The following is a 15,894-nucleotide window of genomic DNA, read 5'->3' on the forward strand; positions in this document are numbered from 1 at the left end:
TGTCTGATCTACCCTTTTACCGGACTTAAATCTGATGGATTTTTACCTGTGGGATTATTTAAAATCCATGATGTACAGAACAGCCATTGACAATATTAAAACTTATCATAAAAGAATAAAATAAATTTTTCAATAAATTCGAGCAATATGTAAAAATAAGACTATCATTGATGACAGACATATAGAGAGAATAAAAGATTAATAAGATGTCTGTAGACTTGTAATCAGGCAAAGATGTCATTTTGAATATCTTTTATGAAAATAAGTAGATAGAGTTAATCTCGAAAATGAAGTCAAATAGGGCATATGTTTATATTAACTTTTTTATTATTTCATGTTCTAAAGATACTCTTAAAATTTTTTTTGTATATGTAATATATGTACATATAAATTGATTTTGTTAATCGCGTTGATTATCGATTATTTGAAAATACGTTACTCGAAGGTTTCCTTTTCTTAATTAGGCAGTTATAAACAAACTTCTTTTCTCTTATATGCCTTATTTTGACTGAATTGATAATTAACATTGTTTTAAGAAAAAAAGGTAGCTTTGTGAGAATGGTTGGGATTCAGAAACAATTCTTTATAGCTTATCAATAAGAAGGCATTATTAAAGTAAGAAAAATGTATTTATTTAATCATCAGAATGTTTGAAATTTGAATTTATAATTAAAGAAAATCAACTAACTTCTCTGCTCTGATTATTCATTTTCTTAAGTTGATTGCCCTTTTGTGGTATCAGTTCATAAGTACAAATTGTAACACCATGCTGATGAGCAGGCATCCATTCTCCTTTTAGGCCAATGTAATAAATTTTCGATCTTTCAGCTCCACCATTACCAATAAAATGAAGACTCAAGTGATAAACAGTAGAGAATTTTACGACTCTATTATAAATAAATAATACTTTATATGCATCCTTACATTCTTCCATTTATTATATATAATAATTAAATGACAAAAATTATTATTATATTGAAATAAATATATTTAAATATTTTTATCTAAATTTGTATATTACACTTATGTGATCTTAATTATTAGATAATATATTCTAATATGTACATACCGTAGAGGATATTCGTGTACACCAGTTTCATCATTGCAAAGCTCAAATTCTTGATCTGCTTCTATTGTAACATCATCAAAAGTCATATGTGGTCGATTCTTATATCTATATGTAAAACATAACAAATACATATATTTATAAAAATATCTATATATCTATGTAATACTTACAATTTTACTTTGTTTGGACGAGATTGATCTTCACCTCCTATTATAATAAGTCCTTTTAATTTAACATTTCCCGTAAAGCTGCATCAAATAACATTATATTTCACTTTTTAATTTTAAAGTTTAAATATAGACAAAATTCTTTAACTTACGGTATATTGAAAAGAAGCTCCTCGTCAACATCGCTTTCCACAAACTAAAATCAATATAATATATCAAAATTGTGATTCATCTTAAATAATATTAAATTCTTAAATTTTATACGTACCATAACTATTATAACAATCAATTAAAACAAATATTTATAAAATTTACCTTACTAGTGTCTAGCCTTTCTTCCCAAGGTTTGAATACTGTTATCCCACTATTTTCTTCATACTCATTTAAACATTCAACATTATCCATATCTATCTTTTTATATAAATTATACTGAACCCCTAGTTCTGCATCATTATGAATACTTCCACAATCGCATTGATGTTCCATATCAGATACATCAACAAAATATTCCAAACTATGTAGTTAAAAACTCAAATTTTCTCGAAATCGTAATTCCAGAATTATCGAATTTTCGCATATACGCAATAAAAAATTCATGGAAATGATTATATATACACAGTGTATATAAGCTTAGAATGACGCAAATATTCTTGAAATTTTCTAAAAACAATATAGAGATTTTATTACAATTTCATATATATATATATATATATATATATATATATATATTTATATATGTATATTATATATTTAAAAATTTAATATAAATATAATTGAATGAATATGACATTAATATAACCAAAAATATATTATTTTTAATACAAATTGTAATAAGAATATTATTTTTTTAAACGTTTAAAATAAATGATTATACTTAAATCAACTCTATTTATAATGCATCTTTATTTTAGATAAAAATAAATTATATAAAAACTAAATAATCAAATATCTCTGTAACGTTAAAGATGCGTTAGAGAACACAATAAAAGTCCGTTCATTTAATGAACATTTTCGAATATACAAAACACACTCAACGTTAGTAGCGCTAAAGTTGGAAAACGGTCAATTTAGAAACTAGATTTGCCACGTAACTACCAATTTCGTTATATTTTCAAATGTTGATAAATTTTCGTTTGATCAAGTATGTTCCTACTAGTCCTTACTATTTCTTTTATATAGTCTCTACTTGTAAATTCGCGCTAACAATCCATAATTCTATCATGAATAATATGAAACGTAGAAATAATACTATTGGTCGTTTCACCAAGATATCTTTTTATATTTAGAATGTCAACCAATGAGTGGATAGCTAAAAGTAGACTGTGTATCGCGCAGTCATCGTTCATAAAAAATTAGAACGAAGCTGTCATAAGAAATGTAGAATTTACAAAATATGTCTTGACCTCTCTGCTAATTAGTTAATAAAGATTACAAATTTCAATAAAGTAATTCAAATAAATTACGTACACTTAATAACGTCTTTAGATTTACGAGTGAATCATCTTGATTTTAATGACAAATTGTTTGACGTTTATTCTCCGCCATCATTAATACAGACAGTGAACTGCCATATTGCTCGTGTTAAAAAGGATTCTTAACTATTTACTTCAACGCGAACAATATATCTGAATTTAGTGGTATAGAGAGTCGCTTATTCAGTAAAACTAACGTTAAGAATAATTTCAAGCATTGTTAAACAGTATAAAGTTTTAGCGTAAACGTGTTACAAGAGGTGAGTACGTTTAACAATTTTGACATCACTTTTTTTTTATATCGAATAGTTAGTATCAGTAGTGTAATTCAAGTCTACAGTGCCTAAGGTTTGTTCGAAGAACTATGCATTTCTATAATAATCATTTAATCTAAGTTGACCTTACAATTGAAAATTTTTATTAACAATTGAATATAATAATATTATTTCTGTATAATTAATTCTATAGAAATATATATATGTATCTTGAAAGTAAAAATTAGATTTTGATGATATTCAAATACTAAGTGATAATATTTTTTGCTGCTTGCACTATAATATAAGAAGTCATAATTAGTTTAAGTATTCATTAAATCATAGTTTAACACAAAGGAGTGATCAATGTTATATCTTTTATAGGTACAAAATGTCGACTGGACCATACAATTATTCATATATTTTTAAGTACATTATCATAGGTGATATGGGAGTAGGGAAATCGTGCTTACTTCATCAATTTACAGAAAAAAAATGTAAGCGATTCTAACTGAAATACTTGTAAATAATATTTTTACTTAGCCATTGACTCAATATTTTGAATTTTATGTTATTCTTTTAGTTATGGCAGATTGTCCACATACTATTGGTGTAGAATTTGGTACTAGAATTATTGAAGTAGCAGGTCAAAAAATAAAATTACAAATATGGGATACTGCAGGACAGGAACGATTTAGGGCTGTTACTAGGTATTTAAAAATCGTTACAATTATTCTTCTATTTCAGTATTTATGAATAAAACTAAACGTATTGTTTGTTTATGTAGATCATATTATCGTGGTGCTGCAGGCGCATTAATGGTTTATGACATTACACGTCGTTCTACATATAATCATCTGAGCAGCTGGCTTACAGACACGAGGAATTTGACCAATCCAAGCACTGTATGCAAAATATGATATTGTACATAATGGTATTTATATCTGTAAAGTGTAACTCTATTGGCGTCCATTTGTTAGACATTCTTTTGTTTTTACAATATTAAGAAAGAAGAACAAGTAAAACATCAGATTTTATTTAAGGTCATATTTCTGATTGGAAACAAGAGTGATCTAGAAGATCAACGTGATGTAACTTATGAAGAAGCCAAACAATTTGCTGATGAGAATGGTCTTATGTTTGTCGAAGCTAGTGCAAAAACGTAAGCTTGCTTAATATATATATATATATATATATATATTATATTTCTGAAAATCTTTATATGTTAAATTGTTTTATTCTTCAACTTATATTTCTTAAAACAGTGGACATAATGTTGAAGAAGCTTTCTTGGAGACAGCAAAGAAAATATTTCAGAGTATACAAGATGGACGGTAAGATGTTCTTTTATGAAGCAGAATATATGATTAAAAGAAAATAATAAATTAATAGAAATATATTGAGACTACGTGTTACATCAACTTTAAACAAAACATTGTTTTTCTAGATTGGATCTTAATGCTGCTGAATCGGGTGTCCAACACAATCCTAGTCAACCTGGTCGCACTAGTCTTCAAGGAGTGTCAAATGAACAACAAGGAGGAAAAGATTCCTGCTCTTGTTAGGTTATTATTTGTTTGTATATATAAGTGGATTAATTCATCAATATTATTAATGCATATATGATTTATACTAAGTGTAGCAAGCAGATCATCTCTTATCTAATATCCTCCCTTGATCTTTATAAGTGAAATCTACTTAATAACAAAAAAAAAAGAAAAAATATTCAGGATATTCTTTTTCAGATAATAATAATTTCAAGTAATATTGTTTGGATTTCTGACACAGTATAGATATATATGTTATAAAAGTTATTTCACTGATATCAGTTTTATGGCTGGCATTCCAAATGGTGTATTAACAATGTGGTTTTTACATGGTTATGGCAACTTATATATATTTTGCATATTATATATATTCTGTTGTGTAATTGGATAGGTATAGAATCGTATGGTATAACGAGTTATTCAAACCATGAAGTCCTTTATAATTTAAAGCGCAGCGAAAGTTCTATGGATATTTGATAGTAGCTTGTTGGTGTGTATAGTATAAGTTATATTACATTCTTTACAAATTATATGATAGGCCTATACATATTTCTCATATGTACATACTACATGGAAGTTGATGCTAAATTTTAAACTCTATAAGAGTATTAATAGGCCAATATGGTTTTACAGTAGAGACATATCAAGAATAAACTTTCGCAGCGTCTTTGTTTCGCTTCTAACGAAAGAAAAGAAGCTAATAATCATTATTCACGAAGGTGTTCCCATGCCAGGCAAGAAGCTATATTGAATGTTGCTGCTTGCATATTTCTAACATTATATTATACAGGCTGATAAAGCAGTTATGTGCAATATAGTATTTGTAGAACTTGATACTTCCTGTAGTGACATGTGTAGAATTTATAATAATTTTGAATAGGTCTATTCATTTCTCTTGCATAATAATCTTATGCAACATATGAATTATTACGAGTGTATCAGCATCATCGTATTTTTATATGCTAGATTCTTTTCTGCACAAATAAACTGACCTTCTCTGATGAGAATTATAAACATTCAGCGTTTTGCGAAGATAATTACATTCCAAATTCTAAGTAAACGCACGAATATCAAGAAACTCTCTTGTTAAATTTTATGCTCTCTTCAACATGAATCTTTTTAATAATGAGAAGTGTCTTTGTACACTACTCTATATGTAGATAAATGATGCTTCTGCTGCTTCTCAATAATTATAACAATATCGTCATTTGTTATATACTTGGTTTACATTGCACAGCCCTGACAGTAAGCTGAATAAGGAATACAATATTTAATAAAGAATGATTTCTGCTTTTTCATCTCCTTGGCTCATACGATTAATTAATTGAAAAATATTATTTTGCCAAAGCATAAGTTTCATATTAAATAACTATCTATCTCTAAATTTATAAGGAAGTCTGCATTCTTCTTTAAATTTTGTATTCTGTATATAAGCATGCTTAGATCCATTATTAGATGTTTAAATCAAATCTTTTTAGTCCAAGAGTTATATTCATATAAGAGGAAAATGTTTAAAAACAAAAATAAAAATAACAAAAAAAAAAGAAAGAAAATAGTAAAGTGATTTTAAGTAATTATTTACATAATTCTGATATATTATAATTTCCTGCATTTGTAATATCATTATAAAATAGATCAATCAAAATAAACTGACCAAAGCCTCTTAAATCTATATAAATCTGAACAAATATGGAATTCCTATGGATATGAAACTACGGTAAAATAAAACCTTCATTTAATTCCTTTTTCTCAGTTATCTTCAAGTTACAAAAATATAACCAAATTTCTAAACAATAATATTGTAGAACGATGCGTATATATGCTTATTTTCTATATTTTCAAAATCTTTAGGAGAAGTTATTTATCAATATATTTTGGCATATCGATCTGTGAAATTCAACACTACGAAATGTCGTCCTTTAACCATTTACACTGAAATAACATGCTATATGTAAACATATGTCGATTGTTAAGTATTGGAAATATATAAATTGTGCGCACCATGCTGTCTGATAGTTATATATCGTCGATAAGATTTCGGGCGTATCCCGAAAGTGACGAACAGTTGAGCATGGTAAGAACCAGAGAACGTCATTCTACAAATTGTAGTTTGTTTGAGTTGGTATATTAAATATATACTTATATATTAAATAAATAGTTTCTTAAAAATTAGATAGGCGGACAAGTGTGCTTATAGAAAAATTATGCTTATAAAAAAGAAGTGTGCTTATAAAAAAGTCAGTACGAAAAAACAAAAAATAAATTGTTTACTATATAGTTAAAAGTAGGGTTTTTATGTAGATAAAAAAAATAGACGTTCGGTCAAATTAAAAAAAAATATTATCAACGTGGATGAGGAAAGTGATAGCGAACACAACAGTGTTTATGTTTTTCGCAAGAAGTGTTAATTGATGAGAATATTGCAGTACAACTTTCAGAAAGTGTTATTCTTGGTTATTGAGTACACGGAAATAAATCCGTATGTGATATACCATTACGTCTGCAAGCAAAATACTGGGGATATTTTCCTAGATACATTCCATCTACAAAAGTTACAGAAAAGCCCTTAAAGAAGGTGCAAAGTGTGCATGATTGTTAAGTGAAACCAAACGAGAATGTACAAAATGTCTTGTTGCTTTACATATTCCAAATTATTTAAAAATTTATCGTTTCGTTAAGAATTATTGATATTATCAATAAAATCTTCTGTATATTAAAGGCGCTTTTTTCTTTTAAATATGTTAACCGTATCTATACTTATTCAGAATTCATTCTCTACATTACGTTCATGTAATCGATTTGAATATTTTATAACAATGATTTTAAATATCAATTTGATGTTAATTTATTTGGATACGTTTATCACGCGCTCTTGTTAATAGCCAGGAAAAGTGATTAAATCAATAAGTCAATTGCGTGTTTACAGTTGATATAATTGATTTTTTATTTTTCTATTATATGACATCCAAGATACTATTTTCAGTAAAAAGATAATTTTTTTTTTCTTTTCATTAATTTAGAAAAATAATTTATTATATTTATTATGTCGTTAATAATCATTTGAGCTCAGATTGGTATTAAGTTGAATTAATTTTTCAAACACCAAAATTTAATGAATTTAAATCAAGTATGATTAAATAATGTTTTGAATATTCGCGAATATTTTATTTATTTGATGATTTTAATAACATTCGGAGAATATTTCTAAAATTTATTGTGGGTAATAGAAATTATTTCGCAATGATTTTAATTAGAATAGATAATTTTAATTATGGAAATTTTAACACAATTGATATAATTTAATGTTAATATAATTCAAAAACGATATAATGCTAACAATTTGTAGAATGACGTGAGAACGAGTATCTCATCTTTTGTTTTTGATTGGCTGGCATCTTATCTTTCAGAAGTGCCAATTTCACGGTAGTGACTAAGGTGTAGGGTCGCTACAAACTGTTCAAAATGTTTTTGACTTCATATATTTTGTGAACTTTTAGTTAATGGCAATTATCGACAATTTTAGATCAATGAGATCATAAGAAGATTGAATTTTTTTGTTTATCTGATAACTACACAATTATTCAAAATTCATTCTCTATCGAAAATAAAATATTTTATGGTACCGCTAGCCTTGTTTTTGGCTGCGGTATATACGTATGAAATGTCTACCTTTGGACGATTTAAAACGAAAAACAACCTATATTTGATGTTCCATTTAAGACGTAAGTAATATTATATCGAATTCATAAGGTTTCATAAGGTTTCATAAGGTTTCGATACCTACAAATTGACCAATAAGTTGACATGTCAAGTTGTTATAAACACAATATTTTTACATGACATATCCTTTCTTATTTTCCTTTAATTTCATTTTATTACTTAATTTGTAATTAATTTTTAATATTGTTCTCAAATAAAAACACTATTTGCAGGATCAGGTATTATTAAATCACAACATGTTTATGATGCTATGTATGCTGTTGATAGAAAATATTTTATAGATTTACCTGTTGCTTATATTGATGCTCCACAAAAACTTGGATTTGGAGCAACAATAAGTGCTCCACATATGGTATTTATTTTTATTATTTTTGTATTATATATTATATTATTGATTACATTAAGTTTTAAATATTTTATTTTGATTTTTTTTGAAAAATGATATAAGTATTTATATAAAATAGTTAAGAACTGAAGATGAAAGAAAATGAAAAATTGGAATACAAATGAGAATTGTTTAGCATGCACATGTCTTGGAATTACTTCAAGACAAATTACGCGTTGGTGGAAGAGCATTAGATGTTGGATCAGGATCTGGTTATTTGACGACCTGCATGGCATATATGTTAGGACCTTATGGAACAGCAATAGGAATTGAACATATTCCAGAACTTCAAGAAATAGCTAAAGCAAACATAGAAAGTTGTTATCCAAAGTTTCTTACTTATGGACGTATTGAATTAGTTGGTAAATTGAGATTCTTTAATCATTGATAATTTTTGTTATTTATTTGTACATTATTAAAGAATTGTCATTTATAGTTGGAGATGGAAGATTAGGATATCCACCAAAAGCACCTTATGATGTTATTCATGTTGGAGCAGCAGCAAAGGAAGTACCTCAACCTGTAAGAGCTCAGAATTGATTCATGATATTCTTTTTTAATTTCATAAAATATTGCAATATACTAAAAAACTTAATTCGTTTTATAGCTAATTGATCAATTAGCTTTTGGAGGAAGATTGATAATTCCTGTAGGTCCAGATTCTTCCAATCAGACTTTAGTCCAGATTGACAAAAAAATGAATGGAGAAATTGAACAAAAGTCATTAATGGGCGTAGTATTTGTACCACTTACTGACAAGCAACATCAATTGAAATCATGAGGGTTGTGCAAGCTCCAATAAGTGAGCATTTTGTTATTTATAGTTATGAGTATTCATATTACTTTGTAATTACTTTTGCTGTGAACAAGGAGATTAAAATTTGTTGGCAAAAGAACTGAGTACGAATGAAACAAATAATTTTATTATGATATTTATTCTATAAATATTTTAAATTTATCTAATACATAACAAACTATACACATTTTTTGAAATATGAAATAGAGAGTAAATAATAAAATGTGCAAATAACGATATATTCTGTAACTATTTTCTTCTTTGCTTTATATCACTTAGTTATAACATAGACTCTGTACATGAGACATTCAAACAAGAATGTATTAATAAATGCTGATTTATGTGACTAGAATTTCGATATTTTATGCTAAAATTTTCATACCACTTGAGAAACATACAAGTTTTTATGCATATTTATAAAAGTTTTACTGGTGACAATATTATAAAATTATCATATGAAAACATTTATATAAATTTTTTCAAAGAATCATAAAAATGTGATACAGTTAACACTTTGTTATATATCTAAAATTATTCATATAACGATAATATTCTACCATTGTTTTTTATTACATTACAATATTACTATTTTAAAATATTATGGAAACCACCATTGATACTTATATTTTTATTATTGTACAAACATCTCTGCATTTACTTCTCATATTTTTTTACTATTTAATTACTAACTACATTTAAATTGTGATAATAGTAATACATTTTGTCATAATACCCTGAAAACCATGTTTTAAAATAGAGTAATGTATCATATAGGAAATTATAAAATGTAATTACAATGATATTTAATAGTACTTATATGAAAAATTATCTTCAAATATATTAAATTCTAAAAGGATTTAAAATTAACAATATATTTATGTTTGAGTGGTATAAAAGGCAATAAAATTAAGTATATACCTTGGTTATATTACAAAGCTTTAACCATATAAAGGCTAAGAGCTGCGCCAGTTGTTAATCCTATACCAAGGAAAGCTCCCATCATCGCAGATGCAATTTCTTTTTCTTGTGTGTTTACCATTCTGTACAAAAAGATAACATATAAAAATTATTAGTTTCATCAAACATAAAATATATAATAAAATACTCACGTTGGAGCTAATATAAATGATAAATTACACAAATAACCATTAGTTACAGCAAATAAAATAGTTATACAAATGTAGTAAATGTCATTGTGTATATAAACATGTAAATGATGTCTTGGTTGTGCATTACAAAACATCAAAGCTGGTATAAAAACAATTCTTGTTATGCTTAAGAATATGACATGGTATGGTTTACTTCTAGGCTGTAATAAATATGTATATTACTGTATATAAGATACTTTTTAATAAGATCATAATAGTAATTTTTATTTACCATTTGTAAAATACCTGATAAAACTCTACCAACATAATCACCTGTGCTAAAAATGAGATATGTTACCACAGGTACAAAGTATGTATCTAAAACAAATAGAACAATTTTCAAATTTCTTTAAAATTATGAGTATATAATAGATAAAAAAAAATTAACAAACCATTCCAAGCATATCCCTTTCCTTTATTTTCACTTTCAACTAGTACAGTTATAGCTGGATAAACTGTGACGGTTATAAAGAATACAAGAAATACACTAATACCATAATGCCAAATTTTTTTAATAATATTTATATATGAAATTGTATGTACTTGTGAAAACATTACTTCTGCATTAACAGAAAAATCTGATTCTATACGTTCAGGAAACTTATCCAGCATATGATGCTTAAAGAATGCCTGCAAATAAAAAAAAAATATGCATATTTTGAATAAATTCACACAATACGATTAAGATAATGCAGATGGTACAATGTGGACTTTAGTTGTATATATATATGTTAATGATTTGATCATTACCATAAGTGGCTTAGCATATATTAAAAAAGTCATAACAAAATTGTAAATACCTATCTGTGATAAAAAAAAATAATATCAATTATTCTTGCTAACCAAATTATTATCAAAGAAAGAAAAGAAATATAACTTATATCTACTTAAAGACTTACTGCTTTTTCTAAAATTATATAAGCAATTAAAGAGAGAAGCAATATAGTATCTCCAATAATAAAATACATTAAGCCTGAAAGTACAGGACTAGCACCAATCCAAAGAGAGATTACTTCTGCTAAAGCTGTAAATATGCCTCCTAAAGCTTGGCCCCCAGACATAGCAGTTATATATTTTGGAGAAAAACGTCCAACTATACCCATTAAACTACCTCCAAAAATTGCACTTGCAGCTAAAAAATGTATAAAAATTTTAGTTTTTATAGATTTTAGACATTAATAAATTTTAATATTTACGTACCATTGACAAATGCTACGGTAGTCAAAATAATTACTAAAAATGTTGCTTGCCCTGAAAATATAAAATAATTTAATTAAATATTTATTTTTATTTACTCGCATGATTTTTACTTACATTTGTCTGTATTTATTTTCACAAATACAGTTGTCATGATAAATAATAGAAGAATAATACATTGAGATCCTATCATTCTTGTTCTTAAAGGTATCCTAAAAATTTGATTTCTTTTTCATGATAACAATAATAAGATAACTTTATTGTATCTATATTTAAAAGCAATACTTACGTTTTGCTGATAAATGTATTTAGTATTAGAAATAACGTATTTGGTAAAGCACTTGCTACATTTAAATAAGAAGTAAAACTAGCTTGAAGATCTGTCTTCGTTTCTAAATTTTCAGTATAATTATAATTAGAAGTTCTAGTATCATTATCATGAATTTGTCGAAATTTGTACATCCAATACTAAAATTATATTGATAAAGTTGAAATATTTTCTGATACATATGAATCATATCAATCAAATAATAATATATATGTATGTATGTATGTATATATGTATATATATGTGTATGTATATATATAAAACATATATATATATTAAACTTACATCATCTGCAGTGATGAAAAAACTCCATGGAATTAATATATTTATTCCAAGCAGGTAAAAAACTATATAAGCAAAGTTATATCTATAAATAAAAGAAAATTTGTTTAGGTCTTATTAAATACAAAATTTAGTAATGATATTATATTAGTGGCATGTAGTAGTAATATCTATAAATTTCAAATTTATTCATACCTGTCAAGAGGTTCATCTTGTTTTAAAAATGGTTTTTCGTCAGGTATAGATACATTTGGATCATCAAATTCTGTTTCTAAATCATCTTCAAATTCACTGTCAGACACACCCCCTAATAAGGGTCTTCTATTAATAGAGTATGACATGATAATGTTTAGTACATCTGAAACAATGTTCTTTGTCAAGATATTTTATTTTCATTGATATTGAAACATCAAAAATGTATTGTGCTATAACACAAAAAAAACTTAATGAATCATTATAGAAATAAACTATATATAAAAATATTTGATACATATAAGTGATTCATAATAATAAAAAGATATTCATATTACAGTGAAAGGTATGAGAAGAGCGAATGTTGTCCTTCAGTAATAACCAACGAATGTATTTTTTTGTATTATACCAGTTATGTTCACTAAGTTACGTCGTTCAAGCAAATGTCGATACTGCCAAGTATTCATATTTCTTTATATGATGGTAATACAATTTAATATTATTTATAACATCTGTACGATCCGATAAGTCTAATCACTATCCCATTATCTGTTATTATAATAAAACGAAGCGCGTTCGTCTGAATCATTTAGCCATACTTTAAAGTCCCCATCTTACCATAATATACTTAGAGAACTGTATTATCGATGTATCGTTTTGTTTTACTAGTCTCCTAGGATAATTTCGCAATATTTATATAAACTATTACGTGATATTTGGATTACAGTGACATCTCTTGGTATAAATTTAAATTTATACAACCAGTTCATAAAGATAATATAGATTCGTGTAAATTCGTGCAAGTTTGTAACCATTCGTACGAGTTTTTGTAGATACAAATTCTTTTTTAAATTTTATTAGTGATATTCAATTGTAAAGTTTTTTCTGCACGACTAATTTTCCTAATAAATATTGAAATTTTAATCAATTAAATATACGAATATTATACTAGAATTATCATAGTAGTAATAATGATAATTTTATGTTTATATGTTAATGTTTTTATTGTCATTATATGTTTTTTCATATAGCAATATTAGAAATTAGAAATTACATTCAATTAGAAATGTTTGTCAAATACGTAATTCTTTGGATTATATTTATTATTATACCTACAATTAGCTATAAATTCCTTTTTGTTTCATTTATTCCAATTGGCTTTTCTCTTTATTTTTCTATGTTCAATTGTACAAAGTACAAATTTGTGTTGACATACGAATTAGTTGGTATGCGTATACATACGTTTCAAATTTGTCTATTTTCTAATGATATGATTATATAAAAATAATGTGTACGTTAAATTCGTTACAGTTGCCATTCGTTAAATAATCGCCTTTATCTATCTTATGTAATAAAATTATATTACGTACATATCAATTCACAATTCTACGATTAGATATTGTATCAGTTCTGGCAATTTTTCAATGTTTATTATTTAATTATTAATTTGTTTAATCCGATAACAATATTGCTCAACTTCCTAATAACAAATGGCTATTTTATTAACGCATAAAATATAAAACAAAACAAAAAAGGAATTGTATTATAAAATAAACTATAAAACATGCCTATAAAACAAGAATAATAAAAGAAAGAAAAGAAGAAAAAAATACATATTAAAGTCTTTTAGTACATTATCATATACATATGTACGATTCGAAGGTGAAATCTGTGACAAAGCAAATTGTTTTGAATTATCGTTGATCGTCTAGAAATATACAGGCATATGTATGTATATCAATCGTCCTCCGATTTTTTTTGATTTCAAATCGGATCCGATGATTCTAGACTTTTTAGATTTGTCTTTTTCTTTTTTCTCTCTCATCTCGATCTTCGCTTTTTTCTTTTCCTCGCACTCTTGTCATGCATACTTTTCTTTTTCCACTTGAGCCTGTCATTTTTATTACTATGATTATCATAATGTTTCATCGCAACGCTGTAAAAAATAAAGATCTATCAATCGAACAATATATGAGTTTTTTTATCGAATCGCATTGGTATTCTGATTGATCAAATGACCGGGCATTAATTGGTCATCAGGATTGGCTGTGTGGATGGCCCATTTATTTATATTTCTCAATCTATCTCTTTTTCTTTCTCTTTATTCTATGTACACGAGTTTCAATAATAAAGTAAGATCGAAACGAGGTAGCGAGAAGCACAAGAAGCAAAAGACAAGAATCCCTCTTTCCTTCGTCGTGAATGCGTATAGAGAGGCATAAATTTAATGAAAGGTGCCATGTTAGTGGTGTAGTGATGGTGATGGTGATCGGTAAATGTGTGTGGTGGTTGTCTGCCCGTGATGTTGTATTGTGTTTCACCGCTTAGTCACGTGATAGTCGGATGAATTTGCGTCAATGGTGACCTCCGCGTTCGCGTATCCGCGCATACCGGGGCCATGCCGCGCGATTCTTAGCGTTGGGTACCGGTTGCTCTTTCTCTCTTTCTTTCTCTCTCTCTCTCTTTCTCTTTCTCTTCTTTTTTCATGAACTTTCGATCAAGTTCTCGACCGCGAATCAAGCAACGATTCAAATATCGATATTTCGCTATTCCAAATTCTATCTTATTTTCTTCTGTCTTCTTCATTCTTTTCAATTCAAACAAAACCTAAAAAAATATAGAAAAGTCCTTCTTGTTATGAGCGAATAGAAAAAATATTTTCTCAGTTTTTCCATCTTTCTTCTTTTTCATTTGAATATTCCTATTTACTCTATCCAAGTACTTTTTGTTGTTCCTCTTTTCGAAAAGAAAACTTCTTCAAAACTTTTTCTACTTGATGATGGTGATAGTGAATGAAAATTGGAAAACGGTCGATCGGTCAGGTAATAGCAGAGTATAATGCATTCGAGAATTCAGATAAGCTAAGTTAAAAGCCGGTTTTAAGCGGTTAATCAAAGCTCGATATGAAGTCGTACCATAATCTTTTCTCCATTTTATTTTTTTCTCTTTTCATCGACGTCACTTTTCTGGCTATATTTATTTTTATTTCTTAATTCAAGAAATAGACAGAATATATATATATATATATATATATATATATATATATATATAATAAAACAAAAATCTTTTCCTAAAAAGTAACTCTTAAGAAAAACTGGAACGTGATTTCGAACGTTACCGATTCCCATCGCCAGTGTCTTTCCTGAGCAAAAAACAAGGAGAGAGAGAGAGAGAGAGAGAGAGAGAGAGAGAGAGAGAGAGAGAGACGGAAGAGGACGTGGAACGGATGAAGGAACATAGAAACGTGTAAAAGAACATTCGTGACACTCTCACAAAAAAGAGTTCGAGAGAAAAAGCCGAGGGAATGAAGATAGAGTTCGAACGATACATCGTATAT

At 27.0% G+C, this 15,894-nt stretch overlaps 4 protein-coding genes across 6 annotated transcripts; 2 read left to right on the top strand and 2 right to left on the bottom strand.

Annotated features, from left to right (window-relative positions):
- Positions 1-629: 629 nt before the first annotated feature.
- LOC118450985 (PITH domain-containing protein GA19395) lies at positions 630-2,250 on the bottom strand. Its single transcript, XM_035887048.2, has 6 exons — positions 2,111-2,250; positions 1,552-1,896; positions 1,389-1,432; positions 1,240-1,317; positions 1,070-1,174; positions 630-887 (listed from the first exon to the last, which is right to left on the bottom strand). Exons 2-6 carry the CDS (start codon positions 1,720-1,722, stop codon positions 680-682), a joined length of 606 nt encoding a protein of 201 aa, XP_035742941.2. The 5' UTR covers positions 1,723-1,896; positions 2,111-2,250; the 3' UTR covers positions 630-679.
- Positions 2,251-2,565: 315 nt separating this feature from the next.
- Rab14 (RAS oncogene family member Rab14) lies at positions 2,566-7,227 on the top strand. The gene is made up of 7 exons (XM_035887047.2): positions 2,566-2,968; positions 3,347-3,459; positions 3,546-3,672; positions 3,750-3,867; positions 4,006-4,124; positions 4,228-4,296; positions 4,410-7,227. Exons 2-7 carry the CDS (start codon positions 3,354-3,356, stop codon positions 4,525-4,527), a joined length of 657 nt encoding a protein of 218 aa, XP_035742940.1. The 5' UTR covers positions 2,566-2,968; positions 3,347-3,353; the 3' UTR covers positions 4,528-7,227.
- A 494-nt stretch (positions 7,228-7,721) lies between these two features.
- On the top strand, positions 7,722-10,767 carry LOC118450983 (protein-L-isoaspartate(D-aspartate) O-methyltransferase). Of its 2 annotated transcripts, none has more exons than XM_035887046.2 (5): positions 7,722-8,231; positions 8,511-8,581; positions 8,751-8,976; positions 9,051-9,136; positions 9,222-10,767. In XM_035887046.2, exons 1-5 carry the CDS (start codon positions 8,126-8,128, stop codon positions 9,393-9,395), a joined length of 663 nt encoding a protein of 220 aa, XP_035742939.1. In that variant the 5' UTR covers positions 7,722-8,125; the 3' UTR covers positions 9,396-10,767. The 2 variants fall into 2 exon arrangements, with proteins under 2 accessions (XP_035742939.1, XP_035742936.1); XM_035887043.2 differs by having other exon boundaries at positions 7,740-8,231; positions 8,442-8,581.
- Positions 10,016-13,209, bottom strand: Ent1 (Equilibrative nucleoside transporter 1). Of its 2 annotated transcripts, XM_085664560.1 has the most exons (12): positions 12,896-13,169; positions 12,561-12,723; positions 12,369-12,450; positions 12,045-12,223; positions 11,873-11,967; positions 11,759-11,809; positions 11,458-11,690; positions 10,951-11,188; positions 10,791-10,876; positions 10,520-10,719; positions 10,329-10,450; positions 10,016-10,144 (listed from the first exon to the last, which is right to left on the bottom strand). In XM_085664560.1, the coding sequence occupies exons 2-11, from the start codon at positions 12,704-12,706 to the stop codon at positions 10,339-10,341; spliced, it is 1,422 nt and encodes a 473-aa protein (XP_085520686.1). In that variant the 5' UTR covers positions 12,707-12,723; positions 12,896-13,169; the 3' UTR covers positions 10,016-10,144; positions 10,329-10,338. The 2 variants fall into 2 exon arrangements, with proteins under 2 accessions (XP_085520686.1, XP_035742935.1); XM_035887042.2 differs by lacking the exons at positions 10,016-10,144; positions 12,896-13,169 and adding an exon at positions 13,176-13,209.
- Between the last annotated feature and the right edge of the window lie 2,685 nt (positions 13,210-15,894).

Source organism: Vespa mandarinia, chromosome 2 (genome assembly GCF_050613455.1).
Source record: "Vespa mandarinia isolate Hongniang chromosome 2, ASM5061345v1, whole genome shotgun sequence".
NCBI lineage: Eukaryota > Metazoa > Arthropoda > Insecta > Hymenoptera > Vespidae > Vespa > Vespa mandarinia.